Raw genomic sequence first — 24,162 nt, 5'->3', positions numbered from 1 at the left:
TGGAAAAATACACAAAAATACTAGATCGGAGCAGAATTTGGGCTACTTAGCCACTCCAGAATGTATCACCATTCAATAATACCGTGGCTGATTTGATTGTAACCTCAAATTTACATTCCCATCTACTCTCAATGATGTTTAACCTCCTTGTTTAACAACAATCTATCTATCTCTGTCTTAAAACATTCAAAACTCTGCTTCTACCAACTTTTCTAAGAGAAATAATTTCGACTCTTCTCTGTTTAAATAGACAACCATTATTTTAGTTTCTGTCCTAAAAAGAAACATCCTATCAGGACAGCACAGGGTCTTGTATGTTTCAAACAAGTAGCTTCCTAATCATCATAATTCCAAAGGTACAAATTTAGTCTGCCCATGCTTTTATCGTAAGACAACCTTCAAGACCTGACTAATTCCAGGTGTTAGTCTGATGAACCTTCTCTGCAATATTTTCAAATATTCCTTAAATAATGCGACCAGTACTGTGAACAGTATTTTGGATGTTGTCTCACCATTGTCCTGTATGACTGAAGCATGACCTCCCCACTTTTGTATTCAATTCCCCTTGCAATAAATGACAAAATTCTGTTGGCTTTCCTAATGAATTGTTCTACCTGCATAGTAACCATGCCCAGATCCTTCTGCATAAAGACGTCTGCAATTTTGCACCATTTCGTTTTTTTATTCTTCCTGTCAAAATGGACAACTTCACACTTTCCTACATTACACTCCATTTACCCACCTCTACCCACTGACTTAACAATTTTTATATATTCATAGCCTCCAGTGTCTTCTTCACAACTTACTTCCCTACCTGTCCTTGTGCCGTTATCAAATTTGGCAACCATACCTTCCATTCCTTCAGCCAAGTCATTTATCTCAACTGTAAACAGTTGAGATCCCAGCACTGATTCCTGTGGAGAGCTACTTATGACATTTTATCACACTAAAAAGGACTTGTGCCTTCTTTCTGCTTCCTGTTAGCCAGCTAATCTTTTGACCATGCCAACATGGCTACTCCAAATCTACATACAGTACATTTACTGGTTCCTTTTTATCCACTGCATGTGTTATCTCAGCATAGAGCTCAAACATACTAGTCAAGCATGATTTTTCTTTAACAAAACCATGCTAATTCTGTCTGATGATGTTGAAGTTATCTAAGTGCCCTGCTGTAACTTATTTTAATACTAATGTTTAACATTTTCTCTTTGATAGCTGTTAAGCTAACTGATGTGAAATTTCCTGTGTTCTGGCATCCTTTTAAATAAAGAAGTTACATTCTCTATCTTCCAGTATTTTGGCATCATCCCCAAATTAAGGGAAATTTGTAAAAAAAAAGTTAATGCATCAAAATCTCATTAGCCACTGATTTTAAGACTCTAGTTTGAAGTCTATCAAGACCTGGGCTCTCACCAGTCCACAGATCTGACCGTTTATTCTGTGCCCTTCTCTGGTGATTGTGATTTACCTGAGTTCCACCCTCCCTTCCTTCCATTTTCCTGATTTATTGCTACTTCTGGAATGTTTATTGCATTCTCCTGTATTGCAGGCTGATGCATAATATCTAAAACCAAAAGAACTACAGATGATGCAAATCCGAAACCAAAACAGAAATTGTTGGAAAAGCTCAGCAACTCTCGCAGCATGTGTGAAGAGAAATCAGAGGCACTTCCTCAGAACACCTAAGATAGGGTCACCAGACCCAAAACGTTAACTCTGATTTCTCTTCACAGATGCTGCCAGACCTGCTGAGCTTTTCCAGCAATTTCTGTTTTTTGTCTCTGATATACAAATATCTGTTCAATTCATCTGCTGATCCTTGATTTTTGTTATTATTTCCCATTTGCACCTTTTTATTAATTATTTATAGAAATGCTAACTATCTGTTCTTATATTTTTGGTGAGCTTTTTTCTCATACTTTAACTTTCCATCTTTATTAGTTTTTGGTCATTCTTTCCTTGTGTTTAGACATTCTGTCCAATCTTCTGATTTTTCACCTGTCTTTGCACAATTATATGCTTTTTCTTTAAATTTAATATTACACAGCATTTCAAGTTAACTGTAGATGATGGGTCTGTCCATTGGAATTTTACTTATTCATTGGAATGTACCTATCCTGTGTATTTTGAAATATCTCCTTTAAATGTCTGCCATTGCTTCACTACTAATCTATCCTTTTAGCTAATTGACCAATTTGCTTTAGCCAGCTCTGCATTCAAACCTCACAATTTCTGTTGTTCAAATGTTAACAAAAATACTGAATCTACTCTCTTCCTCAAAATAAATGTAAAAGTCATTGATTATGTCTCTGCTATGCAGGGGCAGCTTCATCTTGAGGAGATTAGTTCTACTTCATTACACAGTACAAAGTTTAGTATTGCCTGTTCTCTGGTCAGCTTCAGAATGTGTTATAAGAAATTGCTCTGAAAATATTCTATGAACTCCTCATTTAGGCTACTTTTGCCCATCTAATTTCTCCAGTTTATGTGTAGGTTAAAATCTCCCATGATTACTATGCCTGTCTGAGAGGTTCTCGTTATTTCTTCCTTTATGCTCCACCCTACTATATGGTTACTCTTACTGTTCAGGGGCCTGTGCCCCACTCCCCCAAGTGATTTCTTGTCTTTCGTTTTGTCTGATCGATCTTCAGTCCATCATGTCCATTTCAGTCACCAAACATCCATCTATTTTCATCCTGTTTTCTGCCACTTGGACCATAGCAGTGCTCATCAAAATACCTTTTTAATTGTCTTCTGGGTTGCTGCTTCTAGCACCCTGCTAGGGTATTGAACAATTGAACATTCCTCACAAATATTCAGGAACAGCAGGAATCTCACAAACACAACCATGTAATATTGTCTTGCCAACTGTATAATCACAAAAGTAGAGTGGGGTTAGAGGATCAATTTGGAAAGACATGGTAAATTAGAGTTTGAATTAGTACAGTATTAATATGGGAAATGTTAACCATGCAATGGCAGGAAGGGATATAGAATACAAATCTAAGAGTTGAACAATAATAAGACTAGAGTTTCAGAAAAAAAGTGAAAAGAATAGGACCAATGGTTCTGTGCCTCAATGCACGCACCATTGAAAGTGAAACCGATGAACTGAGAGCGCAGTAGAAATGAATAAGTATGATCCAGTAGGCATTACTGAGTCTGAAGGTTGATAAGGATTGGGAATCTGAACCTTGAAAAGTACAGAAAATTAGGAACAGCGCAGAGGAGTTGCTCTCATTAGGTAATGAAGATATTAACACAAGAGAGAAGAATAACCTACATTCAGGAGACCTATGTGTGGAAACAGTTTGCATAGAAATAAGAAATGTGCAAAAAATTTAGTGTATGCAGCTCATGCTTTTAAGAAGGATGTGATTGCACTGCAGAGTATGAAAGAGATTCACTGGGATGTTGCGTGGGCTCATGTGATTGAGCTAGGAACTTTCAGGCAGTAAGTTCCAGATACCCAGCATCCTCTGGTAGAAAAAAAAGTCCTCAATCCTCTCTAAATCTCCTGCTCCCTGTCTTAAAACTGTGTCCCTACTTATTTATCCCTCTACTAAAGGGAGAAGATTTTCCTTATCGGACTTGTTTGTCCTCCTCAGAACTTTGTACATCTCAATTAGATCCCCTCTTGGCCTTCTCTGCTCTGAGGAAAATAACCCCAGCTTTTCTGCTTTCTCTTCCCACATAGGAAATTGGTGAGCAAAGTTAGGGCACCTGGTATTGGGGGCAAAATACTGAATGCTTCCTGTCATTCAGCCGATTTTCAAAGGGTAGTGATAAACGGGTCCCTTGTGGATGGCAGTGGGGTACCACAAGGTTCGGTGCTGAGACTGCAGCTGTTTACAATATACATTAATAGTATAGATGAAGGTATTAAAAGTAATATTAGCAGATTTGCTGATGAGACAAAGCTGGGTGGCAGGGTGAAAAGTGAGGAGGATGTTATGAGAATACAGGGTGACTTGGGCAGGCTTGGTGAGCGGAGGGAAGCATGACAGATGCAGTTTAATGTGGATAAATATGGGGTTATCCACTTTGGTGGCAAGAACAGGAAGGCAGATTACTATCTAAATGGAGTCAAGTTAGATAAAGGGGAAATACAACAAGATCTAGGTGTCCTTGTATATCAGTCAATGAAAGCAAGCATGAGGGGACAGTAGGCAGTGAAAAAAGCTAATGGCATGCTGGCCTCCATAACAAAAGGAATTGAGTATAACAGCAAAGAGGTTCTTCTGCAGCTGTACAGGGCCCTGGTGAGACCTCACCTGGAGTATTATGTTTTGGACTCCAAATTTGAGGAAGGACATTCTGGCTATTGAGGGAGTGCAATGTAGGTTCACGAGATCAATTCCTGGAATGGTGGGACTATCGTGTTGAAAGGTTGGAGCGACTGGACTTATGTACAGTTGAGTTTAGAAGGATGAGAGGGGATCTGATTGAGACGTATAAGATTATTAAAGGATTGGACACTCTGGAGGCAGAAAGCATGTTTCCGTTGATAGGTGAGACCAGAACCAGAGGACACAGTTTAAAATAGGGGGTAGGCCATTTAGAACAGAGTTGAGGAGAAAGTTCTTCACCCAGAGAATGGTGGATATATGGAATGCTCTGCCCCAGAAGGCAGTGGAGGCCAAGTCTCTGGATACTTTCAAGAAAATGATGCATAGAGTTCTTAACGATAGTGGAGTCAAGGGTTATGGGAATAAGGCAGGAACAGGATATTGATTGTGGATGATCAGCCATGATTGTAATGAATGGTGGTGCTCGGTCAAAGGGCCAAATGGCCTATTCCTGTACCTATTGTCTATTGAATATATAAATCAAAACAGGAAAAGTACATACTGACATTTCTAGAGGAAGTCAGTAGGTCACGCAGCACCTGTACATAGAGGACGTGTTAACATTTTGAACCCAATGTGATTTATTTGAATGTTGTTGGAAACCCTTGGGATTTTGATATATTGGCAACTAGTGGTCCATAGAATTTATTTTGAAATGTGTGGTGAGCAAGATTTTGGAAATGTATAGTATAGTGTAGCATTGTTCAATGGTTATGGTGATCCCATCTTTGCCATTTGCAGTAGTCCAAATGGAAAACAACTCTCACAGTATGGGGAAATATACTTCATGTATATTAATTAATAAATCTCTACCATTGTCAGTAACCAAGGAGGCAACAAACAGCAATCTGCATTTAACTGCATCCTTGGTTCAGTTAAATGTTTCAAGGTGTGACATGTGTGTGTTATTACACAAAATTGGTTACAAACTTACATAAGGGGTTTAGATGACCAGAAGCTTAATCAGAATAAAAAGAAAATCATACTTTGCTTTTTGTCTCTTATATTACCAACGCATTTATGAAAAAGTAAACATACATGGAGGTACATTGTGCAATTGAGATTGGGTCAGACAGTGTGGAAACAGACCCGTCAGCCCAATTTGTCCATGTTGACCATGTTTTCTAAACTGGGCTTGTCCCATTTGTCTGCATTTAGCCTGAACCCCTCTAAACCTTTCCTATCATACCCACCTCGACCACTTCTTGGGATTTTTTAATGTAGTTAGTCAGAATTTAATTTCCCAGTTAGACATATGAGCCAGCTGTTGTTGAACATCACTGCTATTAATAATTTCATACCATACAAAGCATTGAATCACATTTATAAAATCTTTTAAATTTGCTTTTAGGTGCAAATCGAATTGTTTTGGAAGATGCCAACATACTTCAACCTGTAGGTCTGACTATATTTGGTAACCACTTGTACTGGATTGACAGGCAACAGCAGATGCTTGAGAGAATTGAGAAGACAAATGGTAACAGTCGTACTAAGATTCAAGCTCGTATAGCACAACTGAGTGACATTCATGCCGTGAAAGAACTGGATCTAGAGGAATTTGGTATGTTGGTAATATAGAAACCAGATATGTTAATATGTGTGAAAAAAACAGAAAAGTCTGAGAAATCTTGAAAGGGAAGAAATTCAAAATAAAAGTACTGACTGCATTTTGTTATGGTTGTGTAAACTACAGCAGTTCAAAACTAAATAATATTTTAATTCCTCGTACCTGATTAGATAATTACTCCACAGACATGCAGCAGTAATTACTCCATAGACTTGTACTGTTTAATCTGTCTCTATGACTATCATTGTGCATCCATTTTGCTGAGTTAAGTGAAAGCTATGGGTATGACAACTTCTTTACATAATGAAAGAGGGTCAAAGTGGAGTAAAACCTTCCCATCAGCCCCACGTGTGATTATTAAATAACGTAATAGGTGGGATAGGTTTAAAGATAAAATCAACTCTATCAAACCAGTCCCTTTCTGTATCCACTTGAAAGCACAGGATTTTTTTATAATGAAACATAATTTTCATTTGTCATTGTTATTGCAGACGCCTTCAGGGTGTTTTGTATGCTATTCCTTTACTTTGTACTTTTTTTTATCTGTATAATGCCCGTGCATGTACTGGTTTGATAAAAACTGTGATTAGAAAAACATACCAAGCATGAACATGTAACTAGCGATAACATGTTACCACAGTTTTTTTTTAAAAAAGAAAATCATTTGTTCATGACCAATGTGGATGATGCAGGAAAAGTTCTTGTTAACTGTTTAAATATGTGATCCACATCTCCAGCCTTGTTCAGCCACACAACAACTTATCAAAGCTGCGGAGGGGGTTCTTAAAAATTGTAAATGCATTTGAATTCTGAACTAATGGTTGAGATTATCAGCACTTTCTTTGCTAAATTTGTGACTGGTTCATTCAGTTTTTGCTGCACTGAAATGACTGTTCCTGTGATTTTTACAGCTGAACATCCTTGTGCCCAAGATAATGGTGGCTGCTCCCATATATGTATTGTAAAGGGAGATGGTACTACCCGTTGTTCCTGTCCTGTTCACCTTGTATTGCTTCAAGATGAACTGTCCTGTGGAGGTAAGAGCAAAACTGTTCATTCTCAATCCAAGTGTTATCCTTTTATCAATGTGTGCAGCCCTTGAATGACTAAGTCTAAACTACAAAATATTTGAAAATCAAGAGATTACATATTTTGTTTTCGAGTTCTATCTATCAAGTTGAAATGCATTTCTTTGAAAATACTTCAAAATTTCTTGGAGGATCTGGACAATATATAGGCTTGGGCCAACAAGTGGCAAGTAACGTTCGTGCCACACAAATGCCAGACAATGACCATCATCAATAAAAGTCACTTGAACCACCAGTCCTTGACATTCAACAGTATTACTATCACTGAATCCCCCACTGTCAACATCCTTGGGGTAACCATTGACCAGAAACTCAACTGGACTCACTACATAAGCACAGTGACTACAAGAGCAGGTCAGAGACGAGGGATACTGCAGCAAGCAACCTCAAGACACCCCAAAGTCTATCCACCATCTACAAGGCACAAATCAGGAGTGTGATGGAATACTCCCCACTTGCCTGGATGAGTGCAACTCCAACAACACTCAAGAAACTTGACACCATCCAGGACAAAGCAACCCGCTTAATTGGCATCACATTTACAAACATTTAATCCCTCCAGCAATGGTGCTCAGTAGCAGCAGTGTCTACTATCTACAAGATGCACTACAGAAGTTCACCAAAGATCCCTAGACAGCACCTTCCAAAGCCACGGCCACTTCCATCTAGAAGGACAAGGGCAGCAGGTACTTTGGAACGCCACCACCTGCAAGTTCCACCCTGACTTGGAAATATACTGCCGTTCCTTCACAGTCATTGGATCAAAATCTTGGAATTCCCTCCCTACTGGCATTGTGGGTCAACCCACACCAAGTGGGCTGCAGCAATTCAAGAAGGCAGCTCACCAGCACCTTCTCAAGGGCAAATAGGGATGGACTTCAATACTGGCCAGCCAGAGATGCCCAAGTCCCACAAATGAATAAAAAAAAATTTAAAAATCTAAACCTGTTATCATTGTGGATATCAATAAATTAACTATGGCAATGTGTGGTGACAGTTATTGTGGCCTCGGTCCATTTAACAATTAAAACAAAAAAGCTGAATTTTGCTGAAGTTGCTTGTTTTTTTTCCCCACTCAAACCTGTAAACTTGCCATCAATTTTATCTGTTTTCAGAGCCCCCAACGTGTGCACCAGATCACTTCACTTGTGCTACTGGTGAGATTGATTGCATTCCTTTGGCTTGGCGCTGTGATGGGTATCCTGAGTGTGATGATCAGAGCGATGAGCAAAACTGTCCAGTATGTTCAGACAGTCAGTTCCAGTGTGCCAGTGGACAGTGTATAGATGCTGTCTTCAGATGTAATGGAGAGACTAATTGCCAAGACCAATCTGACGAACAGAAATGTGAAGGTATTTGGTCATTTTTATTCATAGAATAAAACTTTTATTTTTTGTTTACTTGCTACAGTAACACCATTTGCGGGTGTATAACCCAAGGAAGAATAGAGTGCTAATAGTCCATAGGCAGTTAGACCTTGAGGAGCTTTACAGATAAGCTAGTCCTGATCACCGAAGGGGAAAGAAAACACAATTTTGAGCAGGGGCCATGGGTTAACAATTTGAAAAAGGAAATCCTTGCAGATTCCCTTCCCTTCCTTACTGTGGATGAGTGGTTGTCACATTCAATTAACTAGAAATGTAATGACACACTTCTGGAACAGGTGAGACTTGAAGATGAAAGAGAATAGAAAACAGAGATTAAATAATCACCATTGGAATAACATCTTAATTGATTTTTTTTCTGTTAAATTCAAATTTCACCATTTATCACGATGGAATTCAGACTCCCATCCCCAGAGCATTAGCCTGTGCTCCTCGCTTACTTGTCTAGTTAAATTATGACTACACCACCATCTCCCTGAATCAGTCAGTTTGTGTGTGCAATGACACACCCCTGGGTCTTTAACCAGGACCTGGTGGGCCAGGGATATTAACATTACAACAACCCTAAAGCACACTGCACCTGGTATTCCCCATTAGCTCCAATCCCAATATTAACTGAGCCCGAGTCTGCTTTGCCCAAGACTAGATGGTTTCAGACCACGACAAAACCAAAAGAACTGCAGATACTGGAAATCGGAAACAAAAACTGAAATTGCTGGAAAAGCTCAGCAGGTCTGGCAGCTTCTGTGGAAATAAATCGGAACTAATGTTTCAGGTCCAGTGACCCCTCTGCAGGTTTCAGACCTCTGGAGCCTTGGGGAAAATCAAACCTGGCTCAACCACTGGAAAGCAATTATGCTCACCAATGGATGACTGTCACTCTCACACAAAGTGTTCACAATGTTTCTCTCTGTTTTGAACTCAAGATCTATTGGATATAAGGCAAATGTGATAACAACTACATTGCAAAACCACAGTTTCTCTGAATTTCACAAATACCGTGGGATGAAGGGCCTGTACTGTGCTGTGATGTTCTGTGTTCTAACTCTCAAAAATCATTTTGAATGTTTCTAAATTAGCCTGTTACACATCCTCTGGAGTAGGTGGACCTGAACACAGGCCTCCTGACCTAGGTGGTAGGGACGCTATAACAATGCCACAAGTGCGCTCCTCAAGACTGTTATCCTGTCTAGAATCAGCACAGACCAGAGACTGACTGTTACTGTACTGAATGTGTACCCATTATGGTTAATTGTGTCCATGTGGTAGGGATTAACTAGGACATTCACTTGAATCCCACATAAATAGATACAGGCTTAAAACCGTCGTCGCTGGTTAGGAGATGCGTGCTTGTAAATGTGTAACTCTAAATAAGCATAAAACTGTATAAAAATTGATTCCAGTTCTATTCTTTTCCCGATGGCTTTCTAGAATAAAACATCAACTTGGAATCTTTGTGATATTTAGGGATCATTTTCATAACCAACAAAGTTCTATATAACTCTGTCATTTGGAAGTTTAAGTCTTTAACCTAAGGAAACCTGAAGACAGAATGGATATTATGCTGCAGAGAGATGAAGTATAAGTATATGCTTTCAGTTGCCATGATTGCGAAGAAAAAGTGCAGTGAAAGAAATTCAGTGAGCAAATCACCAAGGTTGCAGTTTTGTTTTGAGGATTCGAGTGGTACATTTCCTTTCTATGTTTAAAAATTGTTTTGTGGTAATCAGAGGGGTTGGTGGTAGAACTCGCCCGAGGGAAGCACATTTATTTACTGGGAACTTGCGCCACCATGTGGCAAGATGCAGATGCGCTTACTAGAATTTAAATTACTACTCATTCATGGGTTTGAGCTAGAATTTATCGACCTCGCTTTAATTACTGTTAGGAAGTGGGGACAGGGGAGAGCTGTCACATGGAACCACTCTGAAAAGTCTGGTCAGTGTACTCCCACAGAGCTGTTAATTAGAGAATTGCGGGATCTTGATCCAGTGTTAGAAAAGAGTCATGAAGATGTACAGCACAGAAACAAAACCCTCAGTCCAACTTCTCCATACCGACTAGATATCTTAAATCTAGTCCCATTTGCCGCTATTTGACCCATATCCCTCTAAATCTTCCTAGTAATCTACCCATCTAGATGCCTTTTAAATGTTGTAATTGTACCAGCCTCCACCACTTCCTCTGGCAGCTCATTCCGTATACACATCACCCTCCGTGTGAAAAAGTTGCCCCTTGGCTCCCTTCTAAATCTTTCCTGTCTCACCCTAAATCTATGCCCTCTAGTTTTGGCCTCCCCCGTCCTGGGGAAAAAACCTTTGTCCATTTAGCCTATCCATGCCTTTCTATAAGGTCACCCCCCCCTCTGGTGCTGCAAGGAAAATAGCCCCAGTCTATTCACCCTCTCCCTATATCACATCACTATCCTATCCAACAACAATTCCACTTTCAAGGAACTATGAGTCTGCACTCCAAGGATTCTTTGTTCAGCAACACTTCCAAGGACCCTACCATTTAAGTGTATAAGTCCTGCTCTGATTTGTCTTTCCAAACGTAGCACCTCATCCATCTGGTCAAGATCCTGTTGTACTCTGAGGTAACCTTCTTTGGTGTCCACTACACCTCCAATTTTGATATCATCTGCAAACTTACTAACTATACCTCTTATGTCCTCCTCCAAATCATTTAAATGAATGACGAAAAGCAGTGTACCCAGCACCAATCCTTGTGGCACTCAACTGGTCACAAGCTTCCAGTTTGAAAAGCAACCCTCCATCATCACCCTCTGTCTTCTACCTTCCAGTTCTGTATCCAACTAGCCAGTTCTCCTATTCCATGTGATCTAACCTTGATGTTTATGAACTAATTCAGGATAGTGGGCAACTTATGGATGACAGTGTTGCTACGTACCTCTTGCCATATCCTTCCAGTCAATTAAAAGTCACTGGTTTTTAAGGTACTATCAGAAGAACCTTGGTAATTTGCTACACTGTATTTTGCAGATGATGTGGGTGCTGCCAATATGCACCCAAGGGTGCGGATGTGAATTGCATCCTATTTAAACCCTTAAACTATCATGCGAGTTTATTTGTCCGGATAATGTTGTGTCTTCTTAGCACTGCACTCTCATTTGTACAAATGTCGAGTTCACACTTCTGATTTCAGCTTTTCTGTTTATGGAAAACTTTTAAGAAGCCAAAAGAGGAATCACTTGCTGTAAAATTTCTATCCTCTGACTTGCCCTTGGAAGCACTGTATTTATATGGTTAGTCCAGTTCAGTTTGTGGTCAATGATGACTCCCAGGATGTTGATAGTGGAGAATTCAGTGATGGTAATGTCATTGAATGTCCAGAGGCAGTGGTTACATGGGTTTTTGTTGGAGTTGTTTTCTGCCATTTGTGTGGCCAAGCTAAATGTTGTCTAAGTCCTGCTGTGTATGGGTACAGACTCCTTCAATATCAGAGGAGTCATGAATGGTATTGAACACGACAATCATCAATGAATCGTCATTAAAGGAGGTGATGGTAATGTTATTGAACATGTAATCCAGAGCCGCAGGCTGTAGTTCTTAGAACGCAGGATCTGAATCCCAACATGGCAGGTGGCGAAATTTGATTCCGATAAATTCCAGTCTAATAATGACCATGAAGTCATTGTGGTTAAAAACCCAACTGGCCTTTGTGGGAAGGAAATCTGTCATTCCTTATCTGGTCTGGTCTGCTTGTGATTTCAGACCCACTGCAATGACTAAATCTTAACAGATCTCTGAAATGGCATAATAAGTCACAGTTCTAGATCAGACATTACAACATCTAAAGTAAAAATAGTTTACTCAGGAACTCAGCAGCTTTGGCAAAATGTGTGGAGAGAGAAACAGAGTTAACATTGTAATGTGACTTCTTGGAATCCCCAAAAAGTCATTAGAATCTTTGTCCTGATGCCAATTGACCTGAACTTTATTTGGGCTCCTTGATATTAAATGCAGTTGCTCTCAACTTAGCTCACCAATTCAGGTCATATCCATGTTTAAATTAAGATTACAAATTGTGATTAAGTGGTCCTGGCAGAACCCACACTGAGCATCAGTGAGTAGTGAGAAAGTGCTGTTTGATAGCACTGTCAGTGCTTCTTGATGATAGCATGTGGAATGAATCGAAGTGGCCTAAGACTGGCATTTGTGATGGTGAAATTCTCAAGTGGAGGCTGAAATCAGCTGGCCAATGGGACAGATGGCAGAAAATAATTGGAATAACTCCAGCCATGCCTTTTGTGCCAAAATTCTGGACTCGGCCCGCATTGAGGGTGGAGATATTCATAGAGCTTCCTCCGGAATTGCAGGAGATCGGGGAGATAATAAACAAGTATTTTGCCTTTGTGTTTACTGTGGAGAAGTTGATGAAAGACACAGAACTGGGTAAATAAATAGTGACTTCTTGAAAAATGTCCATATTACAGAGGAGGAGGTGCTGGATGCCTTAGAATGCATCAAGTGAATAAATTCCCAGGACCTGATCGGATATACCCTAGTACTCTGTGGGAAGCTAGAGAAGTGATTGCTGGGCCCCTTGCTGAGATATTTGTATCATTGGTAGTCGTAGGTGAGGTGCCGGAAGACTGGAATTTGGCTAGCATGGTGTCACTATTTAAGAATGGTGGTAAGGGAAAGCCAGAGAACTATAGACCAGTGAGCCTGATATCGAAGGTGGGTACGTTGTTGGAAAGAATCCGGAGGGACAGGATTTACATTTTATTTGGAAAGGCAAGGACTGATGAGGGATAGTCAGCATGGCTTCGTGTGTAGGAAATCATGTCTCACAAACTTGATTGAGTCTTTTGAAGAAGTAACGAAGAGGATTGATGAGGACAGAGCGGTGAACGTGATCTATATTTTCTAAGGCATTTGACAAAGTTCCACATGATAGACTGTTTAGCAAGGTTAGATCACATGGAATAGAGGGAGAGCTAGCTATTTGGATACAGAACTGGCTCGAAGGTAGAAGACAGAGGGTGGCAGTGGAGGATTACTCTTCAGACTGGAGGCCTGTGACCAATGATACACAACGTCGATCGGTGCTGGGTCCACTGCTTTTCGTCACTTTTAAAAATGATTGGATGTGAACATAGGAAGTGTATGGTTAGTAAGTATGCAGGTGATGCCAAAATTGGAGATGTAGTGGACAGCAAAGAAGATTACCTTAGATTACAACGGGATTTTGATCAGGTGGTCCAATGGGCTGAGGGAGTTTAATTTAGGTAAATGTGAAGTGCTGCATTTTGAAAAGGCAAATCAGGTCAGGACTTATACACTTAAATGGTAAGGTCCTGGGGAGTGTTGCTGAACAAGGAGACCTTGGAATGCAGATTCATAGTTCCTTGAAAGTGGAATCTCAGATAGATAGGATAGTGATGAAAGCATTTGGTATCTTTGCCTTTATTGATAAGTGCATTGAATGTAGAAGTTGGGAGGTCATGTTGTGGCTGTACAGGACATTGGTTAGGCCACTATTGGAATACTGCATGTAATTCTGGTCTCCCTGCTATAGGAAGGATGTTTTGAAACTTGAAAGGGTTCAGAAAACAATCGCAAGGATGTTTTCAGGATTAGAAGGTTTGAATTGTAGGGTGATTCTGAATAGACAGGCCATTTTCCCTGGAGAGTTAGTGGCTGAGACATGACCTGCCAAAGGTTTATAAAATAATGTGGAACACGGATAGAATAAAAAAGAAGTTTTCCTTGGGGTGGGAAAAGTCGAAAACTAGGGGGCATAGGTTTAGAGGTGAGAGGAGAAAGGTTTAAAGCAGACCTAAGGGGCAACATTTTCATGCAGAGGGTGGTGCATGTCTGGAATGAGCTACCACAGGAAGTAGTGGAGGCTTGTACAACTATAACACTTAAAAGACATCTGGATGGATATATGAATAGGAAGGGTTTAGAGGAATAAGGATGAAATGCTGTTAAATGGGACTAGATTTATTTAGGGTATCTGGTCAGCATGGACGAGTTGGACCAAAGGGTCTGTTTCTGTGCTGTATATCTATGTGACTCTAAATAAACAATCTTTGTTTCTTGTTCACCATTATTCATTACAGAATGTAGCAGAATTGCAGATCTTTGGTCTCATGCATCAGTGGTGCTATTGCATAGTCTGTCGCATGCTGCTTCTGCTGTTTTTTTTGATAGATACTTTTATTGAAGAAAAAGTCATTAATATACAGTTAGATATTAAATAAATAATAGCCAAAACCTAGCAACAAAGAGAAAGGATAAAGAAAAAAAAACACTCCATTAACTACAAATCTAACCTATAACTAACCAGAACATATAATAAAATATCTTACATTACTCAAAAAGGAAAAAAAAACATAATAATTAAATAATGAGGTACATTGTCAGAATGAATTAACATCAAGTCATAATAAAACCCGTATTCATAGGGATTCCTCCCCCGGGGGTTCCAGGACGAGCCAAAACCATTAGCACAACTAGATAAAAGCCTTTGACAAAATGGCCGAAATATCTATATCTATATAGTTCAGAAAGGGCTGCCATATTTTATAAAATAATTCAGTTTTTTGGTGCACCATATTTGTAAGGAAGTCAAGGGTATCCATTCCATGACCAACCTATACCAATTTGAAAGTCCTGGAGGGTCCTCAGCTACCCAGTTTACTAAGATTTTTTCTTGCACAAAAGGAGAGAATGGAGAATAATTTCCTCACATGCACATCCAGAGAAGGCAGGTTCAAAAAGCCCAGGAGAAGAGATACTGGATCCACCCTAATTTCTGCTCCTAAGACTTCTGTCTGAGTATTTGCTACTCTGACCCAGTATTTGCGGATCTTGTGACATGTCCATAAGCAGTGTGAGAGAGTGCTGACCTCTATTTTACATTTTGGACACATTGGAGATGCTCCTGCCCTAAATTGTGCCAATCGTTTCGGTGCTATATGAGTCTTATGGAGTATCTTTAATTGAATAGCTTGGGTTCTATTACAAATAGAGATCTTTCTGGCATTTTCCCAGATGTCGTCCCACATTTCTGAAGAGATTTCCAACCCCAATTCCTGATTCCATGTTTTAAACAATCTTTCCATGTCTTCTGATACTTCGTTATGTAGTGAATGTTAGAGTGCGCTGACCGAGGATAAACCCATTGGCCACAACACTCTTCATTCCCTATCTGATTTATAGGAGCAATCTAATAATGTAGTCTTCTTCTGTATGTAATCTTGAATTTGGAAGTACCGAAAGAGGTCTCCATTAGGTAGTCCAAATTTCTGGTGTAGCTGTTCAAAAGACATCATAACCTCCCCATCAAACAGATCCCCGAAGCAGGAAATACCCCTGGACCTCCAGGATTTAAGTGTGGCATCTGTGAGCCTTGGTTGAAAACCCCATGCTCCCACTATAGGAGTATAAGGGGAGATTTTTTTGTGGGTTGCCTTCATTTTGCTGCATTATCTTCTAGGCTTTAATTGTGTTTAATACAATAGAGTTTTTACAATGGTCCATAATGACTTTCATTTTATCTAAAAATAGGAGTTTAATTTGGGGACACTTTGCTTGAGAGGCCTCGATGTCCATCCAGATTGGGTCTCGTGTGACCCACAATCAATCAGCTATGTAGCTTAATAGAGAACTCAGCTGATACTTCCTAAAGTCTGGAAAATCCAGCTCTTCCTTTGCTTGTGGAAGCTGCTGCTCCTTTAACTTAATAAGGGGCTGTCTATGATGCTGCTTCTGCTGTTAAGCATGCATGTAATCTATTTTGTTACTTCAACATTGTGGCACCTCATTGTTTGGTCTATTGGGTGCTATTGCACACTCCATTGAACAGAGTCGATCTCCCTGCCTGATGTTATGACAATGAGAGATAAATATCAGATCATGATTTTACATGTGGTTGAATTCACTCTTGGTGTTTATGATGTCCCACTGTACCTGTAATTGCCCACTGTTAAGCTGCTAGATCTGTTCAAGTATATCGTATTTAGTACAGCAATAGTGTTTCACACAGTGGGTAGTATTCCCAATGTAGGATGGGATTTGACTTCACAGAACTGTGCTATGGTCGCTCAGCTTAATACACTCATTTACAACCAGTAAATTGATGACGAATTAGCTTTTCTGTCTCCTATTGGTTCTTTCAATGCCTGCCACAGGCCAAGTATGGCAAATCTGTCCTTCAAATCTTGGCCAGCTTGCACAGTTGAGTCACTACTAAGCCAGTCTGAATCATGGACTTTAAGTTCCCCATCCAGTGTACTTGTGTATTTGCTTATTGCTGCTTCTAAATAGTGTTCAGTTGAAAGAGTATTGATGCATCAACTGATGGAAGATAGTAAATGATAAACTACAGGAGGTGTCCGTGTAAATTCAGCAATGAGATAATGAGCTTGGCGTCAATTATATGTAGTCCAAGGCCATTCACTCCTTACTGTACATTATAGAACCACCATCTCTACCCTGTCAGTGGAATAGCACATAGCCTTTGATGATGGGGGATCAAATACAGAGAACACTGGAAAAACTCAGCTGATCTGGCAACATCTGTGGAGAGAGGAACAGAGTTAAGGTTTTGAGTCCAGCATGACCCTTCAGAGCTGTTGATGGAGGAGTCTGGGACATCAGTTGTGAGCGAAGACTATAAATGTGACTGTTAGCCATTCGCTGAATCACCAATGGGACAACTCTTCCCATGTTAGCACAAGCTTCTGGTAAAATCTAGACAATTTTGCAGTTTTGAGTAGGCTGATTGTACAATTGTGTCTGAGTCTAACATCTAATCAATGTTGAGTAATCAGTCTTGTTTTCTTCTGATTGTGGGTTTTTATGTCAGTTTTGACAAAACATCAGGTAGGTAATTTCAAATGGTAGTTAGGAATCAACTACATTGCTGTCGCTCTGAAGCTGTATGAGGACAAATTGAAGACAGACAGCATATTACTTCCCCAAAGGATATTAGTGAACTGGTTGGATTTCTGATGATCAGTAGTTTTGATGCTATAATTATTGATGCTAACTTACATTAAGTTAATTAAATAAATTTAATTTATTTAAAGGGATTTGAACTCTCAGTCCACTCTCTTTAAGCCTGAGGATTACTTAACAGAATTATAACTAATAGGTTGTGGTACTTGTACATCCCTGGAATTTTATGGCCTGACAGGTGCTTCCATAGCTTTGGGTGGGGGAATTGTTCAGAGGTTTGGAGAGGTGGGGGTTTGGAGTGACCAGGAACAGTTCATTGGGCATTTGGTGTTGGGGGCTGGAATTTGGAAAGAGAAGATCTGCTCCTCTTGTATCACGTTCAGTTAAGTATATAATACTAGCTTATCTTTTAATTCATTGATGGGATGAGGGTGTCTCTAGCTGTCTCTGGCTATGTCAGCATTTATTACTCACCCCAGAAGGCATTTAAGAGTCCATCGCATTGCTGTTGGGCTGGAGTCACATGCAGTCCAGACTGGGTAAGGACGACATGTTTCCTTCCCTAAAGGGCATTGTTATACCAGATGAGCTATACCAGATGACAATGGTTTCATGGCCACCTCTCAATCCCAGGATTTTTAAAAAATTGAATTCGAACTTGGATCTCTACTACATTACCTGGCTCTTTGGATTAACAACCCAGCAATAATACCATTAGACCATCACTTCCCCATTTTTGGTAGTGTCCTGCAGCCTTTAAGGACTCATAGTTAAATAACAATTAGACCTTTTTTTTTCCTGAAAGCAGCAACTGGCTCTTTCAATACTCTGGCTGCCCAATTTACCAAAGGGCTTTCAGATGAATATTTAGGTGCCTTATTTAAAAATACAAAGGGGTCTGCTTCACGCACATGACCTGAATACCTTTTATTTTTCCATTTCTGATAAGATGAATAGTACACTATTGGCTGGTAATGACTCTCTACTTTCTGCCCACGATATTTAAAGCCTAACTGCCATTGTACAGCTGAAGATGATTGTGGCGCCATTGATTTTCAAGTGCAGGAAGTCTCCTGAGAGAGCTGGATCAGTCTGCTTCCATTCTCAGCTAGCATCTGGCATATAGTTACAAAATGACATTGCTGAGACTCTGTAGTACAACTGAGCAAATAATGTCAACATTTTAATACTTATGAAACCATCTCAGTTGAACATTCTGACGGTAATTACACCATATTGAGGAAAAAAGGTGGAAAACTGACCACTGTTTTTAAATTGCTGTGTATAAAGATGTGTTCCAACTCTGAACCTCCTCGTTATATTTGAGCTCTCATGAAAGTAAAACCTTTTCTTTGTCTGCTTCTCAGTTCTGTGTGCTATGGATCAGTTTCAATGTGCCACTGGACAGTGCATTGCCAAGCATAAAAGATGTGATCATAATGGAGATTGCACCGACAATTCAGATGAACTTGCCTGCTGTAAGTTTTCAGCAAATAACACATGGTTTTTATTACAGGGTTCTGTTTAGATAAGTTAATGCTTTATATTTAGTGTGTGTAAAAATAGCAGTTTACTTTAGTCAAAGAATAACTATTTTTCCTTCAAATTTCTGCAGTGTAGCAAACCAAATGTGTTCTCTCCTCATTCGGGTATTTTTGAGAGCAGATGCTGGAAGGACTGCTCTATGTGCTGTGTTCTTAAATTCTCCTAACTGCTCTCAATTAACATTCAATCCCAATTCTAGCTTGACACTGTTACAGGTGCCAGTTGGGATCTCTTATCAAAATGAGTAATAGAGCACTACATAAAATTAAATAAAATTTTTGAAAATTGTGTAGTATTCTCAAGGAAAATGTTTGTTTCCTGGGACACTTTGGCTTGCCAGTTTATTTTGTCAGGTGTTAGCCCTGATTTCAGTTGGCAGCTTTATCACCTTAGTATTTGTGATACTGGATGCCAGCATATTCAAAATCTTTATTTGGGTTGTGTTTGGGTAGATTCACCGTCACTAATGCTTCTTGCTGCTGCTAGTCAAGCTGCTGATATCATGTGGTGAAGTGTATCGACATGATGCCTTAGATAAAAGATGGGCTCTAACTTGATTAAATAGTACTGGTTTATTATATTTTATTTAGTAACTGGTTACATTATCTCTACGATTATCTTGTGAGACATCAGGCTGAACTTAAAAGTAAATGCACGTGGCTACATTAGCTACATACCATTAACGTAAAGAACAAAACAGTCGGTCTGGAATACTGAGCGTGTGAAAAATCTACGACGCACTAGTCGCTCTTGAGTGGGGAGGGGTGGTGGTGGTGTTAGCTCCACTGAAGAACAGTCCTTTATACCCTCAGAGGCAGGGCTTATCCTGTGAAGTCAGTTAACCTTTTCAGTTAATACTTATACAAAACTCAAAGTCTGAAGTTCTGGGTTCAAGTCCCATTCCAGAACTTGAGGACAAAAATCAAAGCTGACACTACAATAAGACATTAAGGGAGTACTGCACTGTGACAGACACTGTCTCCATCTGATAAAATGGTAAATGAAGCCATTTTTGTCCCCTTGAGTGAGTGTAAGAGACCCTGTGGCACTATTTCAAAGAAAAATCCAATTAACTTCATAAACAATATCTGGTTGTTATTGCATGCAGTCAGTTCTGATATAACACACATTTCTTCAACACAAATTGGCTTCAACATGATTAAAGAATATGGACCATTATTTGTTGAACGTGAACTTTCTTCCATGCCTCATCGATTTACATGGTGTGGCTATTGAGCAATTTTTGTATAATGCTAGATTGCATTAGAATGGAACTATCACGTTATATCAGAACAGATTGTATGTTTGGCTGTTTGTGAACAGTGACTATATTTCACATGCACTGTATTTGCCGTTTATGCTTTGGAAAAGGTGCTACATACATCCAATATATTTTATTTGTATTTGTGACAATTGCCAAACTAATGAGGCCTTGAAGCATTCACAATGCAGTGTTACAAGAAATTACAGAATTATTGAAAATTAAGGAGGTTATGCTAAAATAGGGCAAGAAACAATTGAATTGAACTGTGCTATTTTCACTAACAAAAAGAATCATTTTAAATTTGGCAGCTGGAGGAGGAATTAAGACTGTTTTATGTTGGGGTAAGGTTCGACACTGGGGAGGGAGAATGAACAACCACAATGTTACAGATGGTGATTTTAATATTGAACTTCGTACTTGGTCTAATTGCAGGATTCTGCTCCATAGTTTCTATAATATGATGAGCTGAGTGTTATTAACATTACTGTAGAGCTTTAGTAGTTTATTTTCCATTGTTACATACTATCACTGTGCAATTGGCTTAATGTGGAGTTGGCAAAATTGAAATTTGAATTAATCCTAAGAGATTTGCTTTTAGTTATTTTCTGTTTGCTTCTCCTTTTTGAAACTAAACTCAGGATTATCATATTTAAATAAATTTATCTATGTACCTCGCTTCTGTACATTCCTATGTTAAGTACCAATGCATAAAGACTATAAACATAGTCATTTCATACCAACTATATGCAATAAATTTACCTTGATCCTCTTGGTCAGTAGAGACTAATGCTTTGTCAAATATATTTCTGCTAATTTATTAGATCCCACAGAAGAGCCTACCCCTCAACCTACAAGCACCATTGGTTCAATTATTGGTGTCATCCTTTCTGTCTTTGTGATTGGAGCTATATACTTTATTTGCCAACGTGTTCTGTGCCCACGGATGAAAGGCGATGGAGAAACAATGACAAACGATTTTGTTGTACATGGATCTGCTTCAGTGCCTCTCGGTTATGTGCCACATACTAATTCCCTCCCAGGATCACTTCAAGGTAGGAATGCTTTATCATCATAGATTGAAAATTGAGGCCTTGTGTTAAATCACAGTGGAAAGCTATAATTTTGTCATTGATTAATCAGGCTTTTCTGTTTTGTTGAATTTGATTTCCTTTATGGAACTGTTTTAATGTAGCTTACTGCATATTTTTAAAAAAATTGTACTTTATGTCCAATGAGATGATAAATAAGGCTCTATCTTGCCCCTCAGATTTAAAACATCCCATGACACAATTTTAGTTGGATACTGATACTGCATAGGAGAAAAAGTCAGATTGATAACTACAGCATTAAATTTTGATACATTTTACCATTGATGCCCTTTCTTCAATTGAAGCCATCCACTTATTTGATTGTTATCTCAATGGCTTTTTCTCATTGTCTCCACCAGCTATTTGGTTCCATAAGCACTGAATATTTTCTGGGTGTCACATACTGGAGGAAAATGGGCAATTACTTCAAAAACAGTTCAGTCATGCCATTGTTGTAGTAACATCTGATCTAGTCTCTCTCTAATAACCATGTACACATTTCAAAGAGGGCACTGATTAGAGTGGGGTGTGTAGCTGAAATTCTCTTTTCCTGAGACCAGCAGCAACACTTCAACTCTGGCAGACATTGCCTGTATTTCTTGCTTGATTACATAATAATTATATCACTTGGATCAGCTCCAAGGCTTTTCTTATAGCCAATAATTCAAGACAGTCACTGCCTTTTGTAGAGGAAATTCCTTCGCATCTGTTTTATTCTGTAACTGTGATCCTAGTTTGAGATTTTCCACCAGTGGGAAAAATCAGCTCAACATTTACCTTGTCAAGCCCCTTTAGAATCTTGCAGTATTCAGTCAGATCACCCCGCGTTTTTCTAAACATCGATGACTAAAAGCCTTAATTGTTTAACCATTCTTGATAAACCAGCCCCTTCATCCAGGAATCACCGAGGTGAATCTCTTTTGAATGGCCTGTAATGCCAGCATGATCTTATTTAAATAAGGGGCCAAACTATTCACAGTATTCTAGGTGTAGTTGTCTAATCAACACCCTGTACAGTTGTGACAAGATTTCTCTGTTTTTATACTCAAAACCCGAGTAATAAAGTCAAATTCCATCTGCCGCCTGAAAATCTTGTTGCACCCATTGTTCCTTCTGTTTTCTTTTACGTGGGCCCTGAAATCTATGTGCAGCGGCAGCAACTTCGGAACCAGAAGTCAGTGTTGCAAACGGCATCAGCACACTAGTTGCCCTGCATAGACCTTTTGAGCACTGAGCACTGAATACTGAGAATGCTAATTGCACTTGCACGCTAACTTTTTGTGTTTTGCGCATAAGAACATCCAGATCTATCAACACTGCACTTTTATGGAGTCTCCCTCTATTTTAATAATCTGCTCTTTGAGTCTTCCAACCAAAGTGCATGACTTCACACTTTCCTGCATTTAAACTCTGCCAAGTTTTGCCCACTCACCCAATTTATCTATATACCCTTGCAGATTCCTTGAGTCTTCATCACCGCATACTCTCATAATTACTTTTATACTGTCAGAAAATTTGGATACACATTACCTCATCATCCAAGTCATTAATATTGATAGTACGTATTGACCCTACGACACTCCAACTTTCCGACCTGAAAAAATGCCATTGACCCCGACTGTATCTTCTGTTATTCCCAATACCGTGAGCTCCTGTTTTGAGCAATAATGCTGTGTGTGGCACCTTATTTGAATGCCTTCCGGAAATCTGAATACATTACATCAACTGATTTTTTTTCCCTTTATCACTGCTTATTCTATCCTTAAAAGAACTTTGGCCACACGTATCAAATATGATTTCCTCTTCACAATACAGGTGGTTCTGTTATAACACACATTTCGTCAACGCAAATTAGCTATAACGCAGTTGACAAAATGGCATGCTGTTTCTTCAGCACGAACCTTTAAAACGTGTATCGGCTGTAACACTATTACAGTGCCAATAGTTTCTAAAGCCCAATTTTTCTATAATACAGGGTTGCAAAAAAATACAGCTTTCATGTTATACAAGAACTGACTGTACCGTGTTGACTGTCTTTCAGTTATGTTGATCTTTCCTGAATTTCAAGTCATTTCTTCATTAAAAATGGACTCTTGAATGCCATCTTATTTTGAATTTTGACACTGTTATGAAAGCATTGACTGTTTTCAACTGCAGTAGGACCAGTCCTTCATCTCTCGTCCATTTCAAGGCTAACAGTAATGGGTGGTCGGTTAAAGCAAAGGAGAAATGGAGTCACAAGATCTGGCTCGTGATTTTGTCTGCATCTAAAATAACATCGTGTATTGTTTAAACATACTTACTGTGTTGTATATGTTTAATTTAATTACTGGTTGTGTTTTCTTTAATTGTAGGTATGTCCCGTGGGAAGTCTGTGATGAGTTCCCTAAGTATTATGGGTGGAAGCAGTGGGCCACCATATGACAGGGCTCATGTTACAGGGGCCTCATCCAGCAGCTCTTCAAGTACAAAAGGCACTTACTTCCCTCCTGTAAGTAAACATATTATTTATCAACTTTGACTTTTTTCTTATTTAAAGAATAGCCTAAATTAAACCAATATAAATTATTTTTAAATATAAAGATATCTTCACCATGCCTTATTTTCACTTTCCTCTTTTTTTTGGCTGAATCTATGTTTACATTCCCAGACTGTGTGAACAAAGGAAAATATTGTATTGGTCCTTTTTCACAACAAAACCTACTGATTTTTTTCCCTGAATTCTGAGGTCAGCAGAACAAACTTTTGAGGACAGATGCCAGCAACATACCAGAACCTTATACAAAAGATAATTTTTCATGTGTATCATGGACAGAGTATTGACAGACCATTTGAGTGCATGACAACTGAAACACATACATTTGTTGGAGAGTGAATATAATGGACTTGGTCCTCTCTGATCCCCCGAGTTTCTCATTTGACGATACTGAGACCATTGCT

General features: G+C 39.2%; 1 protein-coding gene across 1 annotated transcript in view; it reads left to right on the top strand.

Moving 5' to 3' along the window:
• lrp6 (low density lipoprotein receptor-related protein 6) overlaps positions 1-24,162 on the top strand; it is a 176,339-nt gene that overhangs the window by 146,966 nt on the left and 5,211 nt on the right. The window contains exons 16-21 of the mRNA XM_060839837.1: positions 5,704-5,913; positions 6,831-6,956; positions 8,123-8,359; positions 18,693-18,803; positions 20,956-21,186; positions 23,577-23,713. Of these exons, the coding sequence (XP_060695820.1) occupies positions 5,704-5,913; positions 6,831-6,956; positions 8,123-8,359; positions 18,693-18,803; positions 20,956-21,186; positions 23,577-23,713 (1,052 nt within the window). The remainder of the gene's footprint in view (positions 1-5,703; positions 5,914-6,830; positions 6,957-8,122; positions 8,360-18,692; positions 18,804-20,955; positions 21,187-23,576; positions 23,714-24,162) is intronic.

This window comes from Hemiscyllium ocellatum, chromosome 19, assembly GCF_020745735.1.
Source record: "Hemiscyllium ocellatum isolate sHemOce1 chromosome 19, sHemOce1.pat.X.cur, whole genome shotgun sequence".
NCBI lineage: Eukaryota > Metazoa > Chordata > Chondrichthyes > Orectolobiformes > Hemiscylliidae > Hemiscyllium > Hemiscyllium ocellatum.
Note: the sequence above shows the minus strand (reverse complement) of the source record. Positions and strands in the feature narration are given on the sequence as shown.